General features: G+C 42.0%; 1 protein-coding gene across 1 annotated transcript in view; it reads left to right on the plus strand.

The window, feature by feature from the left end:
- The window catches only part of ARFGEF2 (ARF guanine nucleotide exchange factor 2), a 101,389-nt gene that overhangs the window by 29,788 nt on the left and 46,188 nt on the right, over positions 1–25,413 (plus strand). The window contains exons 7-20 of the mRNA XM_022597369.3: positions 6,110–6,178; positions 7,805–7,956; positions 11,559–11,689; positions 12,876–13,110; positions 13,735–13,834; positions 14,552–14,691; positions 15,970–16,078; positions 16,784–16,967; positions 18,732–18,843; positions 19,423–19,628; positions 22,019–22,103; positions 22,207–22,378; positions 23,353–23,504; positions 24,577–24,705. Coding sequence (XP_022453077.2) covers positions 6,110–6,178; positions 7,805–7,956; positions 11,559–11,689; positions 12,876–13,110; positions 13,735–13,834; positions 14,552–14,691; positions 15,970–16,078; positions 16,784–16,967; positions 18,732–18,843; positions 19,423–19,628; positions 22,019–22,103; positions 22,207–22,378; positions 23,353–23,504; positions 24,577–24,705 — 1,976 coding nt within the window. The remainder of the gene's footprint in view (positions 1–6,109; positions 6,179–7,804; positions 7,957–11,558; positions 11,690–12,875; positions 13,111–13,734; positions 13,835–14,551; positions 14,692–15,969; positions 16,079–16,783; positions 16,968–18,731; positions 18,844–19,422; positions 19,629–22,018; positions 22,104–22,206; positions 22,379–23,352; positions 23,505–24,576; positions 24,706–25,413) is intronic.

A 25,413-nucleotide genomic window follows, 5' to 3' on the forward strand; every position in this document is an offset into this window, starting at 1 on the left:
TTTTCCATGTTAATGATACCAGATCCTCTGCTTTAGGAATTTTATTATTTTTGTTGACCAGAAAAAAAAAGGGTCTGGGGAATTCCCTGGCAGTCCAATGGTTATGACTCCATGCTTCCACTACAGGGGGCGTGGGTTCAATCCCTGGTCGGGGAATTAAGATCCCGCATGCTGCACGGTGCTGCCTGGCCAAAAAAAAGAAAAAAACTAAAATAGCTTTAAACAGACAAACAAACAAAAGTTCTCAGGCTAACTCTTTATCAAAGCAACAAAATGTACCCACAGGTCCCCCTTCTTTCTGACTTGTTTTTGACACAGCCTGCTTTACAGGGAGGTTTTGCAGCTCATTGGTTTATAGCATTTTTATTAGCTGTGTAATGGACATTTATTTTGGGACAATAAGTTGTCCAATGTATTTCATACATTTGAGGAACCGTATTGGTGTGTGGCCAGAATGTGACAGCAAACAGCTTTATGCCTTGGTTTTTCCCTTTAGTTTTCTTACGCGTTACCAGATGCTTAGATGCTGGACATACCAAAGCCTTGTTTCTAGGAAACAGGTGTATGTCATATTTCATTGTCACCACATGCACACACTTGCCCCTTCTAACTCCTGGTCTCCCTTCTCCCACTCTACTTTTTCCCTAGCATGTAGCAGAAAGTATAATTTACTTATTTATTATCCTAGCTAAGATGTAAGTACCATGAGAGTAAGGATCTTTGACTGACTAATTTTTATTTTTTTAATTGAAGTATAACTGACTTACCACCTGATACTAGTTTCAGGTGTACACCATAGTGATTTGATATCTTTAGAGGCGACAAACTGTACACAGTTATCACAATATTATTGACTGTGTATCCTGTGATGTGCATTACATCCCTGTGACTTATTTATCATATAAGTGGTAGCTTGTGCCTCTTAATCTCCTTCACCTATTTTACCCCATACCCCACCCCCCTCCCCTCTAGCAACCACTAGTCTGTTCTCTGTATCTGTAAGTCTATTTCTGTTTTGTTATATTTGTCCATTTGTTTTTTATATTCCACATATAAGTGAAAACATAGAGGATTTGTCTTTTTCTGACTCATTTCACTCAGCATAATACCCTCTAGGTCCATCCATGTTTTCACGAATGGCAAGATTTCCTTCTTTTTTATGGACTAAAGGACTCCTAGCCGAGTCACGCCCCTTCTAAGGAGCCTTCCTGGAAGCCTGTGCCATCCCCGTTACTTAGGCTTGCCCCTCATTGGCTAAAACTGGGTCACATGGCCACCCTTTCTACTAGGAAGGCCAGGAAATGTAGGCACAGCCCCTTCCGAAACAGAAATAGAGCTCTCTGAGGAAGAAGGATCTGAGTTAGGTAACTGGCAGTGCCTGCCTCAGGGGTTGTTGTCTAGCTGGCTAGGGAGGGGGTGGCAGCAAGGTTTTCTCCAATCAGAGCCTAGTCAAGGTGTCTATCTTATTTTACTTGGGGACAGAGTCTGTGAAACAGGTAGGGTCTGTTACCTAATCAGTAACGGCCAGGTGGTGGCCGCTGGACTTCCCCGCAAACCAGCAAAACCAGTGTTTTTTAAGTGTACTCTGAACTTTGCAAGGATTTGATTTGATTTGGTTGTCCCGCATTTTCACAGCAGGCTTGAAACTTAAACACAGCAGCCTTCTTGGTGGTCATTACACCATCCAGGAAAGCCTCTTCTGAGCCCTGCAGGCGGTCATGTCAGCAGGGGAAGCGGCCCAGGGTTCCTGTGTGGAGTCCTGCTGCTTCTGGGCCGCTGGTGGGATTCCTCAGCAACAGCGCCCTCTGCAGGAACCTTCCGCGGGAGTCTGGACTTCCTGACTCCCCACCCCTTCCTAGCCTGAGACTGTTTTAATTTTGAATGAGTGCTGGTACGGATCCAGCCTGTCAAGGAAGATAGGTTAAACACTCTTATCCCTCAAAAAAATGGTGATCCTGATGCTGTTTAAATGGAAAAACAGCAGTGAAGGAAAGGGGGGATCCACGTTGAAATGGAAATTTTACTTTTCTCTGTAGGAGTGAAAGATAGTGAAGGCTTTAGCTAACTGAAAGTGCTTTCAAATGGCTAGTTGGGAAATTTCAATATGGACTTAGTCTCCAGGGCCAGGCAGATGGCAGAAACGAGAAAGCTTCTATCACCAGGGCATCATGAATGTCTTAACGCAATTACGCTCTACATATAAAACACGCAGGCCTAAGAAAAATTAACGTTTTAGTGCTCTTCTTTTCAGGCATCATCTTAAACGCTTTACGTGTTTTATCTTATCCAGTTCTCACAAACCCTGTGAGGTAGGTGCTGTTGTAATCATCCTTGTTTACTGCTGAGGAGACCAAGGCTCGGGGCAGTTACTTAAGACCCCACATTGGGAAGTGGTAGAGCGGGATCTGAACCAGGCATACTGGCTCCAGAGCCCTCACTCTCAATCACTGTGTTGAGGAACATTTTCTCTCTGAGGTTCTTAAAACACCCTACCCTGTCAGTCTTCCATTTTTACCACTCTTGTCAGAGACATGCTGCTAGGCATGTGTTCCTTTCCTACTCTCTGTGCTTGACCTCAAGGAGGATAGACAGTTGGGAGCGGCATGGAATGAGGCAGCAGGACATCTGCAGAGTTCATGCCCTGGCTAAAGGGGACAGCTGCTCCTGGTTCTAGCCGGTTGGGGCCAGTGTTACCAGATATTCTTTTTTTTTTTTTTTTTTTCTTTAAATAGAAGCGAGATCTGGATTTTTATGACACATGTCTCCCAGTTTTTAAATGTTCACAGCTAATTCAAAAGTTTTAGAAAGCAGTGCATAGGCACAGCAAAGGAAACAATCAACAGAGTGAAAATGCAACCTATGGATTGGGAGAAAATATTTGCAAACTATATATCTGATAAGGGGTTAACATCCAAAATGTCTAAGAAACTCATACAAGAGTAAAAAACCACAAATAACCCCACTGAAAAATGGGTAAAGGACCTGAATAGACATTTCTCAGAAGAAGACATACAAATGGTCAGCAGACGTTTAAAAAGGTGCTCAACTTCACTAATAACCAGGAAAATAGAAATCCAAAGCGCAATGAGATACCACCTCATGTCTGTTAGAATGACTTTCATCAGAAAGAGTTGGAGGGGATGTAGAGAAAAGGGAACCCTTGTACCCCGTTGGTAGGAATGTAAGTTGGTACAGCTGTTACAAAAAACAGTATGGAGGAAAAAAAGAACAGTATGGAGGTTCCTCAAAAAATTAAAAATAGAAATATTTTATGATCCAGCAATTCTGTTTCTGAGTATGTAGCCAAAGGAAATGAAATCAGGATCTTGAAGAGATAATCTACACTCCCATGTTCATTGCAGCATCATTCACGATAACCAAGATATGGAAACAACGTTAAGTGCCCATCAACAGATGAATGGAAAAAGATGTGGTTATATACATACAGTGAAATATTATTCAGCCTTAAAAAAGGATATCCCGCCAGTTGTAACAACATGGATGGACCTGGAGGGCATTATGCTAAGTGAAAGAAGCCAGTCACAAAAAAGACGAATACTGCATGATTCCATTTATATGAGGTGTACCTAGAGTAGTCAGATTCATAGAGATAGTGTAGAAAGGTGGCTGGGGAAATGGGGAGATGTTTGTCAGGGGTACGAAGTTTCAGTTATGCAAGATGGATAAGTTCTGGAGATCTAATGTACAACTGTGTGACCAGAGTTAACAATACTGTGCTATACACTTGAAATTTGCTGAGTGTAGATCTTAAGTGTTTTCATCAGAAAAAAAAAAAAGGAAAAAAATAAGGTAACTATGTGAGGTGATGAATATGTTAATTGTCTTGTTTGTAGTGTTTATTTCACAGTGTATGCATATATCAAATCATCAAGTCATACACCTTAGATATATATAATTCTTGTCACTTATAGCTCACTAAAGTTTGGGGGCGGGGGGGGAAGCAGGGTATAGGCTAAACAGTGTGTATCTGCAGACCAGATGTACCTGGCAGCCACCACTTCCCAGCCTCTGATTTAACTCATCAAGCCTGCAGCTCCTCTGATGAAATGTATGCATCAGGCTGATATTTCTTGGGTGTTGAATGTGTACAAGGGACTAACAGATTAGAAACTGTCATCATAATTCTATTAAATCATAGCATAAGAGAATGTTGGAACTAGAAAGGAACTTGGAAATATCTAGCCATTTGTTTACCAAATCATGGCGTAGATGAGATCTTAGACGGCTCATAGGTGAATGGTTTTTATTTTTATAGTTGTATGTTTATTTTAAGACGCATTCAGAAAGTATGATTAGCGTATGAAGCCTGTGATTTTGTGAATGTTAGTTACTGTTTAAGGTGAGTTAAAGAGCACTGTTAAATATGTATGTATGTACCAAAATATCTACAAGTCCTTTCCTTAGTACCATTCCTTCAAATAAAGTAATTTGGTACCCAAAAAAAAAAAAGTGTATGTAAATATGTGTGTAATAAATATAATAATATAAGTGGTGCACGAAAATGGCAAAAATTGTGAAGGTTATGTGAGAATGACTGAAGTATGAGTAACACTGATGTAGACTAAATCATCTTATTTAGATGAAAAAACAGGTTTAGAAGATTTTGCCTGTGGCTGCGGACTTTTCTAACTTCCATTCAAGCTCTTTTTTGCCCTCTAAGAAAAGCATATAACATCAGTATTTTCCACATAAATTTACTTACCCACTTAAATAATTATGATGGTTTTATTTGTCAATTAGCCCTCAGTAAAGCTGGGTGGTGGAGAATAAATAAATAGTTATGGTGAGTATTGACTGAAAAAAAATGCACAGTTGAGAATAAAAGTTGAGAATTATGTTTTATTGGCGGACAAACCTGAGGACTTAAGCCAGGACACAGCCTCTCTGCAGGCCTGCTCCGAAGAGGTCAGGGAGGAGCCAGGGTATAGAGGAGTTTTTGCAACAAAGACCAGGTATCGGAACTTCAAAATATTACTGTTAATTAAAGAAAACCAGATATCTCAAGTTAATGAATTGAGTACTTTTCTCTGTATGGGAAGATGCAAGAGTCTGGGCTCATTGAAGTCATTCCTTTGATGTGCACCTTAGCTATCTGGGGCCAGCATCCTGTGCTTTCCCACCCTGAGTCCCCTCAGGGTGCACCCTTTGGAGGTGGCTGCAGTGGCTGAGGGCGTGGTGTCGTTTGTCTCCATCCTGAGTTCCCCCGGGGCTTACCGTAGGGGGCGACTCTGGTGGCTTGTTGGCTGCAACATCCTTTGTTTACTGATATGATATGTGGGGCAACATTTTTCTTTCACGTGAGTTAAGTGCTCAATGAAAATACTTGGTGCTGCTTCTGCAGGATCTAGTGGACCAAGCCCAGAACTCATAAAAATAGTGGCCTGATTGAAAATCCTCGTTAAGGAAGAATTTAAAGGGTTATTTTGGTTTTGTTTATTTAACATGATGGTCTTTTTGTCAGTGATGTTTTATAAATCAGTAATATTTACTTCCAAAGGTCTAGTCAAGTGCTGTTTACTAGTTCTCCCAGAACTAGTTTTCTACAAAAACAACTGGTACCAAACCTCTTCCACTTAAACAGTTAACATTTTATAGAATAATTCAATTTAAAATTTAGTAAATTCTCAACTGTCACATTAGAAATCTCATGCTAAGTTCTGGGCTTACAGTGTGGGAAAACAAAGCAGCAGAAGGCATGTCATTTACCAGGGCTCTGTGGTACACGAGGTGAAGGGACAAGATGAAGCTGCTGCTTCTGTTCTGCCAGGAACTATAGCTGGATACAGTCCAGCTCCTGCCTCCAAGGCGGGGTGGTAGAGAGGGCCCTGGGCCAGCAGCTGTGACTCAGGAAGGAAGAATGTATAAGACAGCGAGGTCTTAGTGTTCCACAGAGGGAAAACCGAGTCATAGCACATGCTGCCTGAGTTTCCAGATTTCCTGGGACACAATCAGATTTGGCTTTGGAGAGGGCTTATTTGTACCCTTGCCTTCCGACTGCGACTCTTAATCTCCTTCTCCACCTTCCTTAGTTTTCCCTGGAAATGCCCACACGTATGTGTTTGCGTTTGTGTATTTGGTGTATGTGTAGGGACCGAAGATGGAGCTCAGGAAGTGGTGAAGGAGATCTTAGAAGATGTGGTCACGTCTGCAGTTAAAGGTAAGAACCAAGACCCCAGCCTTTCCTCCTACTCGTTCCTTCATAGAAGTCCTCAGCCAGGTATTTTAGTGCCCACCCCCAGTAAACTCATGGAAACTGAGTCTGCCCCTGTCTGCCCACCTTTCATATGGAATTCAGAAATTACTTGTCGTTAGTGATTGCGTTATTCTCACTGGGGTTGGGTTCAAGAAGCACAGTCTGACAATGTTAAGAGTTGGGTGCTTCACATGGAGATGCAGAGGGCCACTCCTGTATACAGCCAGGTTTTTCCAGAAGTGGGCGGGGAGCCCTGAGGTGGTGAATTTTCCTGGCCAGCCATTGATGTATCCAGGGGACCATCCCCACGTCAGCAGGTATCAGATGCACAGGGAGGCTTTGTTCATTTTGTTAGACTTCATTCTTAGCTCCCTCAGTTTTTGTTGTAGTTTCAGTGGAATTAACCTTGTATAGCTCAGAATGACTATCAGATGATTTTTCCTTTGTTTTTACCCAAAATTTCAGGTCAGTGGTTACGTGCTGAACACTCAGCTCCAGTGCCAATAAACCACTAATGGATTGGAAAGTCAATAAATTAGTGTGTTGCAATCAGCGTTTTCTAAATGGAAGAGAATAAAATGAAAATAGATGCAAGCTGAATGTGACTCATATAGTAATGTTAAGCATTGTTTCATGAAACATGTTTCAGTGATTTATTTATGTGCACACGTGTATAACTGGGTCATGACTGTTAAAATGTATTTCTTAGTGAGGGTCATGGTCAAAGAAGTTTGACCCACTGCTCTAAGCCCTATCCCTTTATTAATTTAGGGTACCACCAAGCTATATTCATAGGTTTCATTATTTAACTTTTTATAGAAATGTCTTTAAAATAATACCTTTAGATTTTTTTTTTCCTGGGGCCAATGCAAGAAGTCCTCACGTAATAAACACTTATCTGTTTTGTTCACTGCTATATCCCTCAGCCCCTAGCACAGAGCTTGGCACATAATAGGCGCCTGATAAATATTTGTTGAATGAATATATGCTTCAAAAACCATTATGGACGGTTACGCTTATTAAGTTGTTCGGTGTCCCTTAAATATATAATGATCCACATGGTAAATTCCTCATAGAGTTCAGATGTTCTGCTAATCATCAGATATGCTTTCTTTCATTAATGATGGAATCTATTTAATTCTTTGTCTTTTCCTTTTCCACATGGCTGCCAGGAAGCTCAGGTCTACATTTCTTTTTTTCATGTGACTGAGGTTTTCTATCATAACTATCAAACTCTTTTCATTTATGTAACTCTTGTTCTCTAACCCCTTTATTAGTAGCCCTTTTTTTAAAAAAAATCTGTGCTTTTTATGTTTAGCTGGTTCTAATCTTCTTTGGAAGTAGGTAGGGGTGGGCAGGACTGCTGTATTGCACAATTCTGGAGGCACCACTGACCTGGGCCACAATGTGAAGGAAGCCACCTGGGAGTGGGGCTGTGGGTAATAGACACATATAGCCAGAGCAGGGCAGTGGCTCAGGGAAAGGGAAAAAGCAGTAGCTGGAAGGTTATGTGAATAACTTCTTCATGGTGTGAGGCCACCTTTTAGGGCAAGTACTAACTTGGTAATGACTTTTGCATTGTATTTTAAGAAGCAGCACAAAAGCACAGTCTGACGGAGCCTGAGAGGGTCCTGGGTGAACTGGAGTGCCAGGAACATGCCGCGCCCCCAGCAGCTGATGAAAACTCACAGACCAATGGGATAGCGGACGACAGACAGTCCTTGTCATCGGCAGATAATCTGGTACGTTGGTGATCTTCCTATCAGGCTTGTTTTGGTTTTTACTTTTTTAGAAGATGCAGAATTAAATCTCTATCAGAAGAAGCGAGTGAAAACCAACAAGCCCCGTTCAATTCTTTAGCCACACCATCCTGGCCTGATAGTCTTTGTGTTAACAGGTTCCATTCTTGGAACATGCTAATGTTGGTGGTATATAATAGGGTTGTTAAACTGTATTTATTCAGACTTTTAAAAACTTATATTTCCTGCCCTTTTTCTTTTCTCTCAAAATGGTGTATATTCATTATAGAAAAATAAGAAAATACAGAGAAGGAAAATAAGGAAATAGAAGTTATCCATAATCTTGTAACCCAGAGATAACATTTGTTAACATTCTACTTATACTCTCGATTTTTCTCTCCCTCCCATGTTTTTTACCACTTAAATGTAGTAACACAACGTACATGCTGTTTTGTAACCTGCTTTTTAAATTTGAGGTATATTATGAACATCCTTTCAGGGCCCCCCTAAGTGTGTCTGCTACATTATTATTATTTTTTTAGGTAGCTTTGTTGTTGTCTTGAAAACAGTATATATAAACATTCAAAACAGGAAGAAATGATATTAACATCCCACCTGAACCCACTCTCTCGCTGTACCTTTTCACCAATGTTTCTCAACCTTTTAAATGATCTTTCTCTCACACTCACACACACGCACACACACGGGAGCCTTTTTATGTATTTTTCCCATTCATCACCCTGTTTCATGAAATTTTAAAGCTATTGGTAAACTAGATACCTGTTTATGTACTGTATGTATATCTGTGCTTTATACATATAAAGAATGATTTTTTTCCACACCCATTGCCCCCGCCCCCAACCAGTTTTTGCCCCTTTCTTAGTCTGTATAGGCTGCTGTAACAGAATACTATTTACTGGGTGACTTGTAAACAAGAGAAATGTGTTTCTCACAGTTCTGGGAACTGGGAAGTCCAAGATCAAGGTACCAGCAGTTTCAGTGTCTGGTGAGAGTCTGTTTCCTGGCTTACAGATAACTGTCTTCTTACTCTGTCCTTCTGGCAGAAGGGGCGAGGGAGCTCTCTTGGGCCTCTTTAATAAGGACACTAATCCTATCCATGAGAGCTCCACCCTCATGACCTAATCACCTCTCAAAGGCCCCACCTCCAAATACTGTCACATTAGGATTAGGTTTCAACATGTGAATTTTGGGGTGGAGTAGGGGGCACAGGCATCCAGTCTGTAGCAGTCCCCTTGGGGTTATATCATCCCCATTAAGAATGCACTTGTATAAGGATGTACTTAAATCCACACAAGGTATTTGTGTGTTATGTACTAGGCTGCAACTTTGTTCACTCAACACTGTTTTATGGACATCTTTTTACATCAGTAGTACATATATGTCTAACTAATGTTTTTAATGGCCATGTGAAATTCTATCATGGATTACCATAATGTAACAGTTCCCTATTAGGTTTTTGGGTTATTTTCAGTTTAATCACAGGAGACAGTTCTAAATGAACATCCTTGTAGATAGATCTTATGCCCATCCTTAATTCTTTATGATAAATTCATACAAGTGGTATCGTTGGGTCAAGAGTTGGGAGCTTTAAGGCTTTTGTTCCTTAACATCAAATTAGGCGGCCAGGAGGGCAATGGTCGAATTTCTGCCCACTTGGAGGCTCTCAGCGCTCATTTTCCCATTCCCTCATTAAAACTGAGCAGTAGCATTCATTCAAATCTTTGCTGGTCTGATGGAAGAAAGAGCCTGCCTTAATAATTAGTAGTAAGGTTATTTTGGTTTATCTGTTATTTGCATTTCTTGGTAAATTGTTTACTCGTGCTTTCTGCCTGTTTTTCATTTGGGAGTAGGGTTTCCATATTTCCTGAAAGAATTATGAGAACTTTTTGTATGTTGAGGATTTAATCCTTGTCATATATTGCAAATATTTATTTTAAAAAAATTTTAATGTAGCTTACTTTTTTAGTTAAAGAAGTTTATTTTAAAACAAACACCTGTCATTTTTTCCCCCATTTATCCTGCAATAATATTCTTAGAAATACCTTTCTTACCCAAGCTATTATAAATAATTACCTATATTTGTTTTGGGTTTTTTTAATGGTTTAACCTTTGCTCGTTTATCATTTTAAACCACCCACACCCACTTTTTGAAGGACAAGGAACAAGTTTTAGAATTGCTGTAATGACTCCCCCATAAGCTCCTGTTTTGACATATTGTTTCCTCCTCCACATCCCTCACTTCCCCATTGAATAAATACTGGGTGGGCGAAAAGGTTCGTTCAGTTTTTTCCATAAGATGGCTCTAGTAGCACTTAGTCGTCTTTAACTTCATTTGAAACAGGTTTGTTAAATTGTATGTGACAGCTGTCATATCAGCAGACATTTAAAAAAAGGACATCAAAATTGGTGAATTTTTGTGTAGCCATTTTAATATTGAAGATGGAAGAAAAAAGCAACATTTTCATGCTTTATTATTTCAAGAAAGGTAAAAACGCAGCTGAAACGCATGAAAAGATTTGTGCAGTGTATGGAGAAGGTGCTGTGACTGATCAAATGTGTCAAAAGTGGTTTGCAAAGTTTTGTGCTGGAGATTGCTCGCTGGACGATGCTCCAAGTTTGGGTAGACCAGTTGAAGTTGATAGTGATCAAATCGAAACAATAATTGACAACAATCAACGTTATACCACGCAAGAGATAGCTGACATACTCAAAATATCCAAATCAAGCGTTGAAAATCATTTGCACCAGCTTGATTATGTTCATTGCTTTGATGTTTGGGTTCCACATAAGTTAAGGGAAAAAAAATGTTTTGACCGTATTTCCGCGTGTGATTCTCTACTGAAACGTAATGAAAACGTTCCTATTTTAAAACAAATTGTGACGGGCAATGAAAAGTGGATACTGTACAACAATGTGGAACAGAAGAGATTGTGGGGCAAACGAAATGAACCACCACCAACCACACCAAAGGCCGGTCTTCATCCAAGGAAGGTGATGTTGTGTATATGGTGGGATTGGATTCCAACAAGTACTGCTCTCAATTAGACCAACTGAAAGCAGCTGTCAAGAAAAAGCATCCAGAATTAGTCAACAGAAAACGTAATCTTCCATCAGGATAACCCAAGACTGCATGTTTCTTTGATGACCAGGCAAAAACTGTTACAGCTTGGCTGGGAAGTTCTGATTCATCCACCGTATTCACTAGACATTGCTCCTTTGGATTTCCATTTATTTCGGTCTTTACAAAATTCTCTTAATGGAAAAAATTTCAGTTCCCTGGAAGACTGTGAAAGGCACCTGGAACAGTTCTTTGCTCAAAAAGATAAAAAGTTTTGGGAAGATGGAATCATGAAGTTGCCTGAAAAATGGCAGAAGGTAGTGGAACAAAAGGGTGAATACGTTGTTCAATAAAGTTCTTGGTGAAAATGAAAAATGTGTCTTTTATTTTTACTTAAAAAAACCGAAGGCACTTTTTGGCCCACCCAATAATTTAAATTTTCATGAGATAATTACATTTCTTATTTTTGAAGAGTTACCCTTTGGTTTGGACCCTTTGATTTTTCTCATCTTTGTTCTAATCTTAGGAATCAGATGCACAAGGACATCCAGTGGCCGCCAGGTTCTCGCACGTTCTGCAGAAGGACGCCTTCCTGGTGTTTCGCTCCCTTTGCAAGCTGTCCATGAAACCCCTGGGCGAAGGTCCCCCAGATCCAAAGTGAGCAGACAGCAGTTCTTGGCCGTCTATAACCCAAATGACCCAGAAGGATCTTGGGGGCTCCAAGAAACCCCAGGGCCTTGTCCCCTGGTTGGTGTAAATTCAGGAATTTACGGGATGGTTTTACAACTTTTTCAGGCTCATGCAGGTCCCCTAGTCCTTTCATCATGAATTGTCTCTGTGTTCCCACCAACCATGATTATTGTGCCCAATTTTCCTTTCCTTGGTTTACATACTAAAAATAATCATTATATTGAACATTCATCTTCTTTTTACTGACTAATGAATTAATCTGCTGATCTGGGGGTCCACCATCAGGATGCATACAAACCTCAATTTCTTACCCTGATTGGAAACTTCTTCTTTGTGGATACAGATTTAAGCCCCAGATTCAACTCAGAGAAGCCAAACCTTTAGAGTCAAGGATGTACCACAAGGATGGTAGTGCTGTGGAGTGTCAAAGCAGAAGTTTTGGAGCCACAGGGAGCTGTGTTCAGCCCTGGCTTACTTGAGTCCAACTTCATGGCCGTATGAGCTACTAAACCTCATCTGAAAAATGGGAATACGGAAAATCACCTCGCAGGATCAATGATGTGAAATGATAGAATGACATCCCAAGCATAGGGCCTAGTACTTCATGAGAGTTTTATAGTTATTATTATCATTATTATTAGTCACTAATAATAATCCTCACTCTTCTGTTAAGAATATGGTGACTGTTAGGGAAAAGACTCATGAAAGTTTCCCATTCTTTCCATCCCTTGTGGGCCGGGATGGGGAGCATGAGGCAGATGGATGAAGAGCACTGTTCTCCTTGTCTCTAAAGGTAGAGCGGGACAGACGTTTTCGTCTCACGTGCTGGATGTGAAGTAATTGGTTCTATTAGATTAGTTGCAGAACCACCTTTCCAGAGTCAGTGTGCACTTATTTTGCTCCTGCTCGGTTCTGTGCTTTATGACAGAGAGTTGGCAGCTCTCGTTCTCCCAGGGCCTGCAGGTTCTGTGAGAACTCACCTCATGCCATCTGCCCTCATTCTCTTGACATTTAGGTGCTGTTGCCAATTCTCAACTCCCTGGCTTCTCAGAAAATCCTGCTCCACTGGTAGAGGAGTGAGACCTTCTCAAGAAACATGCTTTCTAAAATTTCACCTTTCAGCTCTGTCCTTGTTTTCCATTTCCTTCGCCAGATCCCACGAGCTGCGCTCCAAGGTGGTTTCCCTGCAGCTCCTCCTCTCCGTGTTGCAGAACGCTGGCCCGGTCTTCAGGACTCACGAGATGTTCATCAATGCAATCAAGCAGTATCTCTGCGTGGCGTTGTCCAAAAACGGCGTCTCCTCAGTGCCTGATGTCTTTGAGCTCTCTCTTGCCATTTTTCTTACTCTTCTTTCAAACTTTAAAATGCACTTGAAGATGCAGATAGAGGTAAGGACTCCAAATTGACTTTTTTTTTAAGTTTGATGACACTTTTGCATAATGCGTTAACTGCTGGCCGCATAGTCACCAGGAACTAGAGTTACACAGTCTACTTGCTAGTACCCCAAAGAAGAATTTTTTGAGCAAGAGAGCACCTTTTCATAAAAAGTTACTGCCCCCAAATCTTGTATACCTTTCATTTTAACCGAAGGTTTAAATCACGTGGTCTGTGTGTTGGGCTCAGTCCCCAAACATGTGCCTATAAGTTGTTTGGGATAACTTGAATTAGTTTCCAAATTGAGAAATCAGATTCTCCATGAACATCCAGATTTGTGATTTCTCTCAGAAAACCACAACCCCAGTCCTGCATTTCCACGTAGCAGCTCTTGGTGGTGTCTCAGGAGCAGCTGCTCCCTCTGATGGGGCCATGTTCTCGGTTCACTGTGGTCCTACCCTATTAGCTCTTCCCACCCAGGGTTCCGGTGCTGGTCAGCAGTGTGTGTGCCTCACCTCTTCTCCTGCCCGGGCTGCTTCACTCATAGGCTCTGCCTGTTCTTCAAAGGCTTTGGGGGTTTTGAGCCCTAATTTAAATTATTAATTGGTATCCTCCTTTATCTTCTTCTTGTCGTATAGGTCTTTTTCAAAGAGATTTTCCTGAACATTTTAGAAACATCAACAAGTTCTTTTGAGCACAGGTGGATGGTCATTCAGACCCTGACAAGGATCTGTGCAGGTATTTTCACCCTGAGGGTGCTCATCTATTTGACTTGCCCAGAAACACTTCTGATGCTTTCATTCTCCAAAGTCCAGATTAAGACCTTTAACTCCTCCTTTTAGAGTTTTAATGAAGTGCTGAGGAAATCATTACCTTAAAGGCTACTGCTAGCCTAATGGCCAACTCAGACTGGTTTGCCCAGGACTTTCTGATTCTAGCATGGAAAGTCCCACGTCCTGGGAAACCCCGTAATCCTGGAAAACCAGGACACTTGTCACCCTACCTACAAGCTGAACGTGGTTTGTAAGTCACAGGGTCCTGGGTCTTGGTGCTGCCAACCCTTGATTGGATGCTAAGGTAAATGTGGATTTCCCTTACACTGCACAATTGTGTAGCTATAAACCGAGCATCTATTTGTTATCTGAGTAACTGCATAAAAGTTACACAACTTTAAGAATTGGATCGGGCAGTTCTCCCTTTTTTTGATGAGGAAAGTGAGCTGTAGAGAGGTGGAAGCAGCTGCCTCAGATTTCAGTTAGTACCAGGGCAGGCCTAGAGAGAGGGCCTTCCGTGCTCCTGGTCCTTCCAACATGCATTTCCAGAGTGAGGTGTGTCCAGCCTGAGTTAGTAATTCACTGGGAAAAGTTTTTGACCAAGGAATCTCATTTAATAAGATAACGTAACTGCTGTCTGTGTTCAGTCAGAATTTCTAATATCCATGTGTTATTTTCCAAGATGCCCAGTGTGTTGTAGATATTTACGTCAACTACGACTGTGATTTAAATGCTGCTAACATTTTTGAGCGCCTCGTAAACGATTTATCCAAAATCGCTCAGGGAAGAAGTGGACACGAGCTGGGAATGACACCTCTGCAGGTACAAACACTGAGAACACTCGTTTATAATTTAAAGTTCATTCATTTCAGTAAACATTTTTCGAGAGTCACCGTGTGCCAGGCACTGTCCTTGGTGCTGGGGATACAGCAGTAAAAAAAGCACAAACACGCACATCCATGTGCACGATTGCTGTGGTCCCAACACTTGAAAGCAAACAATGAAGAAGTAAGCCGCAGAGAAAAATAAAGCAGGGACGATAGAGAAGGGATGTTGGAGGTGAGGGTGGTGCCATTTTTAATGGGGCATCAGGGTAGTCTCCCTGAGAAGGTGACACTTGAGCTGAGACCTGTAGAGGCGAGTTCACTCTGTCACCTTTCCATAGATCACGTGAAAACAGGATCCCAGACTCCAGGAAAGGCAAAGGAGATTTCTTCTTATTAGATTCCCTCATTATTAGAGTGCCTACAAAGAGAATAGTATTCTTAACCTGAGGTCTCTGAAGAAACTGGTCAGAAGGTCTGTGAGCCACCTGGAATTATATATAGAATTTTGGTGTATGGGCATTTTTCCTAGATGAAGGTCCATAGTTGTCATTAAATTCACAGAGAGAGATCCATACTATTTTAGATGCTGTTTTGAGTCTAAAATATTTGCTTTTTTTTTTTTTTTTTTGGCTGCGTGTCTTGTGGGATGTTCCCCCGATCAGGGATTAAACCTGGGCCCTGGCAGTGAAAGCCCAGAGTCCTAACCACTAGACCACCAGGGAACTGCAACATTTTTTAAGACATTTACATCTTGCATTCAACTTTTAAGAAATGCTACTTAAAAGAAAAAAAAACAGTATTTTTATTTACTTGCAGAATAAGCCTTAAAATGGAATGCTTTTGTGGGTGTTTAGGGGATAATGGCATGTCCACAATCATTCATCTGCTGGAAAAGATTCTTTTCTCTTTTTTCAGGGTCACTAGTTAAGACCCTCTTATTTATTTTTTTAAATGCTATTTTTAAGTGTTTTGTTTAATTTAAACAAGCAATGAGTGAGAACTTTCTTTTAAAAAATCCAGATAATACTCTATTTTAGGAATGCACACATCCCATATTTTTGCTGCTGGGGAGTTTGTAATGAACACCTTTAAAGATGTTCATGGTTTTTGCAATGAGCCGTCAATATTTATGTCACCTGTTAGCTTTTCCTTGGGTTAATAGCACCGAATGTCAGTGCTTATCTCGTGTCGTCTCAGGATTCCCAGAGCCCTCTAGATGTCGGCACTTAATTTATCTGCTGAGTCTCTGTGTCGTGTCACTTTTGTCCTTTAGGAGCTCAGTCTGAGGAAGAAAGGCCTGGAGTGCCTCGTGTCCATCCTCAAGTGCATGGTGGAGTGGAGCAAAGACCTGTATGTGAATCCCAACCACCAGGCCAGCCTCGGTGAGAGACCCCTGCTGCAAACAACCTCCCCATCCAGCCCTCACCCCCACCACGCACAATAGGCTGCTCACGTCATCGGGAGAAGCTATCCTGAAATAGGTGTCTTAGAGTTAGCAAAACACTTTCATTTGCAAACTAGGTGAAGTATTTTAAATGTTCTGTTTTCTCATCCATCTGGAATTTGGGGGGGAATAGTGTGAGTTGTGCTGGAACTCCATTTTTCCAAAAGGGGAGCCAGTTATTCCAACATTTTTTTAGTAGTCTCTCCTTCCCTCACTGATTTGAAGCACCACTGATTTGGTTTCTGATATACCAAATTCTCCTGTGTGCGTAAGTCTGTTTCTGAATATTCTGTTCTATTGATTTGCCTGTTCTTGCACCAATACCACGCCTTTCAAATGCCTAGAGTTCTTAGCAGTGAGTTTTGATACCTGCTAGGACAGGTCTTCCTGTTCGTTGTTCCTTAAGTGTCTCGACTGGTTTTGTACTTTTATTCTTTCATGTGAATTTTAGCATTAGCTTATCAAGTTCCACAAACAAGTTGTTAAGTAAAGTAACTGAGTGATATCAAGGTGCTCACGACCCTTACAGTACAAACTTTATTGTTACAGGTCTGGGAAAGGGAACTGCAGAGGCAGACCTCACCTCAGCCGTGTCTCTGTCCCATCTGTTTATTTGGTTTCCTTTGCTTTTATGTCATCGCAGGTCAGGAGAGGCCCACGGATCAGGAAATGGGGGACGGGAAAGGCCTTGACATGGCGAGACGGAGCAGCGTGACATCCATGGAGTCCACGGTGTCCTCGGGGACTCAGACGGCCGTCCAGGATGATCCGGAACAGTTTGAGGTCATCAAGCAACAAAAGGAGATGATTGAACACGGCATTGACCTGTGAGTGTGGCTATCGCTCTAGCTGAATCTCTTGGGAACCTGGCACTGACTCCTCAAGACAAAATGCCTGTTTCCAGAGACCAGTGCTGGCACCTGTGCCCAGGCCCGATCAGGCTGGGCTGACAGTGAGTGTGTGTGAGAGAGAAATTTAATAGCTTTGTGTGGCTGATGCCTGGTCTTTTTTTCCCCCCTAATTAAAAAAGTCAAACCAGTTTAGAAAATACAGAAAAGCATAAAGCAAGAATGTTAAAATCACTCATACAATTACTACCTAGAGGAAATCACCATTGGTAACACTTTTTTCTAACTGTGTATTGTGGAAAGTTTCAAGATACAGAAAAATTAACTTTTGCCATATTAGTGTTATCTGTGTATTTTTTTCCTGAACCATTTGAAAGTACTTTGTAGCCATCATAATATTTCAGCTGTACATAGTTGAAAAATAAGGACATTCTCCCATATAACCACATCATCATTATTACAATCACTGGTAAATCATAATGTTTCTTTTCAGTTTTTTATACACAAAAGTACATATACACACAATCTCACATCCTGTCCAACTTTTGAATGATTAGTTTTGTAAACTCAATTTATTTTAAAAGTTGATGCTATAATACTCATTTATTAATTAAAATGTTGATCTCCTCATTTCCACTCTCACCATCCCTGCGTCCCCCCCAGTCTGTTCTCCCACAGCAGCTAAAGGAATCTTTTAAAAACTTAAATCAGGTCTTGTCACTCCCTGCCTACAGTCATTGCAGGTTTCCCATTTCCTCCCCACAGCCCGATCCAGCCTCCAGCCTCCCTCACTGACCTCATCCCCGTTCAGTACTCCTGGGTCACAAGGGGCGTTTCAGTCCCTTGAACACCTCAAGCTTTTTGCACTATTGCCACTTCTGCTTAGAATATTCTTGGATCTTTTTCATTCTTCGGGCTTGGCAAAGCATCTCTTCCTGAAAGAGGCCCCCTGTAGCCACACTCTCTGAACAGTCCCGAGGTAGTCTCTGTCCCTGCGCCATAGTCATAGCCTGTCCTCACAGTCCTTGCCACAGTTTGTGCTTATACATGAAGATCATTCCCCAATGCATGGCCTGGTAAATAACAAGTTGAATTTATATGTCAGTTAAGTTCACCTGCCTTTAACAGAAAATCCAGAAGTAACAGTGCTTAAGCACCATTAAAGAAAATCCCAAAGGGGACAGGCTAGGACAGTTGCAGTGGCTCTTATGGACGTCAGAGACCCAGGCTCCTTTTATCTTTCTGCTTCACTATCTTGAATACAGTTTTCATCTTCAGTGTTGCCTCGTGGTTTAAGAGGACTGCTGGAGCTCCAGTCATCACACATATATTCTGGGGAAGAAGGGGAAAGAGCAAAAAATGTACACCTCCCTGCCAAGTCAGCTTTGTTTAAGGATCCTTCCTAGAAGTATCCACACCACTTCTGCTCCCCTCTCACTGGCTAGAACTTTATCACATGGCCGTACTTTGTCTAAGTGAGGCAGGGGAATGTAGTTCTTATCCCAGATAGTTGTGTGCCCAGCTAAACATCTAGGTTTTATTAGTGTTGGAGAAGAGGAGAATGGATATTGGGTGACAACCAGCAGATTCTGTTAAAGCTAGGTCAAAAATTAAAAGTGGAATTGAGAAAAACTACCAGGACACACACAGTTCGTGGTGTTACCGTAATTTGCCTCAAATGCTAGCTTTTTTCTATCCTCCAGAGTTTGAAATAAGCAGCCTGTGTCCCATCTCTTGAAAAAGGTTCAACAAGAAACCCAAGAGAGGGATCCAGTATCTCCAGGAGCAGGGCATGCTGGGAACATCAGTTGAAGACATTGCCCAATTCCTGCACCAGGAGGAGCGCCTCGATTCTGTAAGACTGGGGGCTGGGTATGTGCATGTGGGTTCTTTCAGGTGATTCTGAGACCTTTCTGGCTTTAACCTAGAGACTGGCCGACCCTGAGTGCAGTGCTACTGTCCACACCCCTGCTTACAGCAGGGTTGGCCAGTGTTGCAAAAAGTTCTATTTATCCCTTTGGGCAGTGTTGCAAAAAGTTCTTTAAAGGGAATAAACCAGCCTCCTGACAGGTGGTTGTGTATTTGGTGGGACAGTGTCAGAGCTAAAAGTGTCACTTGGCTGCTAGAAATTGTTCTGGGTGCTCGTTGGCAGCTCACCTCCCTCCTGAGTGTGCCCCATCATTCCTCCACTTTTCAGTCTCGTGTGCCTCCCCCTCTTCCTTCGTGGCGGGACAGTCTGAACCTGGAATGGTTGGGTGGGTGGGCAGGCTCAGGGAGTCGCCTAACTTTTCTAGCAGTTCAGCCCATTCTGGGTGTTCAGAGCCGGGGCATTCGGGCCCCACCCCCACCCCCACCCCCGCCTTTGACTGAAGTGTCTTTCACTGGGTGTTCATAATTGACAATTTGTAGGTATGAGTGAGTGTGTATGTTTCAGACCCAAGTAGGTGATTTTTTGGGAGAAAGCATGAAGTTCAACAAGGAGGTGATGTATGCCTATGTGGACCAACTTGACTTCTGTGAAAAGGAGTTTGTCTCAGCCCTGCGGACGTTTCTAGAAGGTTTCCGCCTACCTGGGGAAGCTCAGAAGATTGATCGGTTAATGGAGAAGTTTGCTGCAAGATACATAGAGTGCAACCAGGGGTGAGCACCATGTTTAAGTCCCTTCTGCGCCCTCTTTTTGCCTTCCTCAGAGCACCAGTCTTAGCATGGTTGGGGTTTAATCTGCGCCAAGCTATTAAAGTTTCTGTTCACTGTGTCTCACGTTAAGACCTCACCTTGACCGTTCATGTCCCCTCTACAGGAGGTTGAGGACCAGAGAGGCTAAGTAACTTGCCCAAGACTACACAGCTAGAGCCCACGCTCTTAATTATGACAAAAGAGCAGTTCTGTGGGTTGAGAAGAGGCACTCAGGCATCTCTTTCCTAATCAGGAACAGCTCCCTGACTTAATATATGGGGTAGATCTGAAGAATTTTAGTTTTTCTTTGATTACATACTGATGAGCAGGTTACTGAAATGGCTCCGTAACTAATAAAACCCCACCTAAGTACATGATTTCATCTTGGGGCCTTTTTTTTTAACTATTTTTTTTTTTAATTTTTAAAAAATTTTTAAATTCTTTTATTTTTAAAATAGTTTATTTTCCCTACAGTTCAATTTTTTAAATTATTATTTTATTTAATTTATTTTTGACTGCGTTGGGTCTTCGTTGCTGCGCGCGGGCTTTCTCTAGTTGCGGCGAGCGAGGGCTACTCTTCGTTGTGGTGCGCGGGCTTCTCATTGCAGAGGCTTCTCTGGTTGCGGAGCATGGACTCTAGGCGCGTGGGCTTCATTAGTTGTGGCACGTGGGCTCACTAGTTGTGGCTCACAGGCTCTAGAGCACAGGCTCAGTAGTTGTGGTGCACAGGCTTATTTGCTCCGTGGCATGTGGGATCTTTCCCAGACCAGGGCTTGAACCTGTGTCCCCTGCATTGGCAGGCGGATTCTTAACCACTGCACCACCAGGGAAGTCCCTTGGGGCCTTTTTTGATAGGTAGTTCATTTTTGCATAGGAAATGGAAATTGAAAGGAGAGCTAACCTTTATTAAACACCTCCTGTGTGCCAGCCATGCCGTGAGTTTTACATGCATTTCATCTTAATTAACGGTAAGCCTGGGAGGTAGTATCCCTGTTTTATAAGTGAGGAAACAGGCTCTGAGATAGCAACCTGTCCAAAAATTAATCAGCTAGAAAGTAGCAGAGATTGAATATGAATTTGTCTGACTCAAGAAAGCTCATGCTCTTTCCTCTGAACATGAAGTTAAGAATGTCTGAATATACTGTGAACATGAAGTGGAAAATTTTCAGTGGAAACATTTTGAGAACAGTTTTGCCTCTTAAGTCAGCTTGGTTTTCATATTAATTGGTCCCAATCCTCCAGGCTGTCCCCATGAGATGACCTGGTCAGAAAAGGCAGCCTCTGGTCGTTTTAACCAAATAGGTATTAGAATTTTCTGTGAAGACACAATTAGATGTTATTTACTTTAAACATATCTCTTATGTGGACCTAGAGACCTTGGTCTGTGTCCCCTAGTCGGTAAATATGTGACCCAATTAAATGTCATGTTAGAATGTAGACCTTCTACTGTGTTCTTCAGAACTTCTCCTTCTCCTGTTGGGCGCAGTTTGGATAGACAAGTTTTTCTTTAGCCTCACATATTACAAGGCTGTACATCCCCAAGTATTTGTCTTTCTTCTCTTGCCTAAGGCGAAAAAAGTCAGACTTCACCAGCATATTGTTTATTAAAGAAACATAAATATTTTTCTTCGTATTTCTGCTGTTAAATATTATAGTGCATAATGTAAACCTTTTTTTTTTTTTTTTGCGGTACGTGGGCCTCTCACTGTTGCGGCCTCTCCTGTTGCGGAGCACAGGCTCCGGACGCGCAGGCTCAGCGGCCATGGCTCACGGGCCCAGCCGCTCCACAGCATGTGGGATCTTCCCGGACCAGGGCACGAACCCGTGTCCCCTGCATCGGCAGGCGGACTCTCAACCACTGTGCCACCAGGGAAGCCCGCATAATGTAAACTTAAAATGGCTAATAACTGGACAGGAGTTTTAGTCATCTTTCCACCCAGTGCCTAGCACACAGTAGATATTCTCAGGAACAGGACCAAGGTGAGGCAAGCGAAGCACTAAAGGTGCAGGCTGTAAAGGGCCTCGCTCAGAGTCATGTGCTGTCGGGTCGGCACCTGGGAGTAGGGGGGGGCCTCGCTTGCCTCACCCTCATCCCTGGCCCTGGAGGCTCCTTAAGGATCTTTTTAAGAAATCGACTTGAAACTGCTCTATTCAAAGAAGTCTAAATCTGACACGTATTCTTAACTAGCTTTTTCTACACTCTGGATCGTTGGTTATCATTCAGTGATGATGAAAGCATCCTGAAGAGCAGTTGGCCTGCTCTGAGAGAAGCACATCTCCTTGAGCACTGTACCCTTCCAGCGTCGTCTCTGTGTATGTTCTCACATCTGGAATCTTTTTTTTTTTTTTTTCAGGCAGACTCTATTTGCTAGTGCTGACACTGCGTATGTCCTAGCATATTCAATTATTATGCTAACTACAGACTTGCACAGCCCTCAGGTAAAATATTTTAATGATACATATACTATAGTGGCTAAATAAGGAGCTTTATTTGGGCCATTGGCTGTCTTCTAAATGGGTTCTTAATTTTTTTTAATTTCAGGTAAAAAATAAAATGACAAAAGAGCAGTATATTAAAATGAATCGGGGTATCAATGATAGTAAAGATTTGCCTGAAGAATATCTCTCAAGCATCTATGAAGAAATAGAAGGCAAGAAAATTGCGATGAAAGAAACAAAAGAACACACGATTGCAACCAAATCTACTAAGCAGAGTAAGGTCTAATGGCAAATTATTTCTATTAATTCCAATTTTCGAGTGTATCATAATGCATGATTAAGTTCCCTGGTGATAGATTTAATTTGCATATCTAGCTATCTAAATAAGAATATGATTAAATTAGTTATTATGATTATGTTGGCGCTTTCATAATATCACTTATCTTCTTGCTAGATTTCTAATTAGTTACAAGAGGGAATTTAAAATAATCTGAGAGGTAAATTATTCCCCAAAAACGTTCCTTAAAACTCTGCTGTAATACCAGTGGTGATTGTGCCAACCTTGATTAGAATTCTCTGAGTTAACACCCCTGTGAAGCTACCAGTTTCTTTATTTGAGAGGCAGCAGTGTGTATGGTTTAGAGCAGGGGTCCCCAGCCCCCGGGCCACAGACTGGTAGCAGTCCGCAGCCTGGTAGGAACTAGGCCGCACAGCAGGAGGTGAACGGCGGGCGAGCGAGTGAAGCTCCATCTGCATTTACAGCTGCTCCCCATCGCTCGCATTACCGCCTGAGCTCCACCTCCTGTCAGCATTGTGGTGAGTTGTATAATTATTTCATTATATATTACAATATAATAATAATAAAGTGCACAATAAATGTAATGCACTTGAGTCATCCCGAAATCATCCCCTCCCCCCAGGTCCGTAGAAAAATTGTCTTCCACGAAACCCGTCCCTGGTGCCAAAAAGGTTAGGGACCGCTGGTTTAGAGCACGGGCTCTAGAGCCATGCTGCCTGGATTCAAGTCCCAGCTCTACTGCTTATTAGTTGTGTGACCCTGGGCAAGTCACTTAATGTCTTTGTGCCTCATTTCCCATCAGTAAAATGGCGATAATACTTGTAACAGACTCATGTAGTGGTCCTCATGAGTGTTTGTGAGTTAATTGTTGTAAATCTTTTGAAACAGAGCCTGGCGCGTAGCAAGCGCTTAGTGAATGTTAGCTGCTATTATTCTCTTATTTCTTCGTAGGTGTCGCTAGTGAAAAGCAGCGACGGCTACTATACAATTTGGAGATGGAGCAAATGGCTAAAACAGCCAAAGCCCTGATGGAGGCTGTGAGCCACGCCAAAGCCCCGTTTACGAGTGCCACTCACCTGGACCACGTCCGGCCAATGTTCAAAGTGAGTATCCTGAGAAGTTAGGACACAGCTAAGCCTCATTCTAGAGCTGACCAGCCAGAAGCTCACCAGCGAGTTTATGATGGTGAAGAGATTGGGGAGAGGAAAAGGCCAAGCCTGGGTGTGTCTTTCTGGACAGCAACTAAAGCAAGTCCTTCCTAGAAGCCCTGTGGTGATGCTAGGGATACGTCAGCATGGGCTCTGCCATCAGAACGTCTGGTTTAAACCCTGCTTTTGCCACTTCGTCGCTCTGTGACCATGGTGAGGTTATTCAGCCTCTGTCTGTTCATCGTCTGTGAAATGGAGACAAATGCAGAGTGCTACAGGGCTGCCGGGGGGATTGAATGAATTAATAATTATTCAGGCATAAGAGACAGTTTTATTGTGACATCTCATCTCAGTGGCCTTAGGGTTAGTTTATCAGATGAAATTATGTAGAAGTAAAAGACAATATCCTAAGGTCTCTTTTTTAAATGTCTAGAAAAGGTACACTTTCTAAATACATAGCACTCATGCTTTTCTCTAAGATGTTTTTATAGTAACTGTTAATATCTTGTTAGTTGATCAGTTCTAGATTTTTGTGAGCTTTTATTTTCAGGGAATTCACAAGAAACTTGGAGGAAAAGTAAGGTCTAAATAATTTGAATTAGGAACTTTTCAATAAACAAAGTTTATAGAACACAAGTTGCTTATAGATTTCACCTTGCATGCCGGCCTCTGATTAGTGATGGATGCCTGCTGCACTGTGTAAAGGATTCTCGAGCCCTGATTAGACTCAGCAGGGAGTGGGATCTCTGATTGATCAGTGATGTCTGCCATGAGCACAGATAGATATGGTGGTGGCACACTAGCCGCATGTTTGCCATCCTTCCTTTAGAACTGTACGTTTAGTAAATGGCATATCTGTAGTGACAGCTTTGACCACAGTTTAGGAAGAATTATTTTACTTTGCGAATGAATCAAAGTAGCAGTGAACTTGGCATCCTGGCTGTGCTCATAACTAACAGTGCGGCCTCTAAGTGCTCTTCCACACTTAGATTCTAGACGTGTTATTGAAAACTTCCTTCCTTGGTAGCTGGTGTGGACGCCACTGTTGGCAGCTTACAGCATCGGACTGCAGAACTGTGATGACACTGAAGTGGCCTCTCTGTGTTTGGAAGGCATCCGATGTGCGATCCGGATTGCCTGCATCTTTGGAATGCAGGTGGGTATAAACACAGCTCCAGAGATACTGGTGGGCCATTTTCTTTCAGATTTGGAAAAATTTAGAAACTATCAGACATTTCCAATTAGCCAAAAACATCTCAACAAACTCCGTACTCATGCCCACCAAGAGGAAGCCCACAGATTTGTGCTGGCAACAGCCTCATTAGGGGAAAAAATTGGAGATTTGGATTAAAACCTTCTTTGAAGATAGGTGGGGTCCAAGCTACTTAATTGGATTTGACAAAACAGCCTTCCTATCCATCTGGCTAACTGCCTGCCCTGGTGCTTAAAATATTGTTTTTCCTTTTAAAATCAGCTTATTATTTTAATTTCCCTTATTTCCAGGTCTTCTCTGGGGGAAATAAATAGTTCAAAGCACAATGAATATGTCTGTAAATCTTTTGAATCTTGAAAAACTCAAATAAGCAAAATACAGTTCTCAGAATGTTAGGAAACCAGGAAGTTGTCAGTCCCATGTATCATTTGCTAAATCACTAAGAATTGGCACCCATTTATGTTGAAAAACTCAGTCTTCTGTTCCCATTTATCTTACAGTTAGACATTTTCTTTTGTACCAAGACCCCAGGCTTTGACATCAGACAATCTGGGTTTCAAACCTCAGCTCTGCTGCTTCTCTAGCATTGGTCTAGCTAACTTCTCCCTAAGACACCCTTTATTTCCTCATTTGTAAACTTGAGAAAATAGA

This window comes from Delphinapterus leucas, chromosome 15 (genome assembly GCF_059928025.1).
Source record: "Delphinapterus leucas isolate spDelLeu-1000000601 "Yukka" chromosome 15, BTC_Dleu_Yukka2, whole genome shotgun sequence".
NCBI classification, from domain to species: Eukaryota; Metazoa; Chordata; class Mammalia; order Artiodactyla; family Monodontidae; genus Delphinapterus; species Delphinapterus leucas.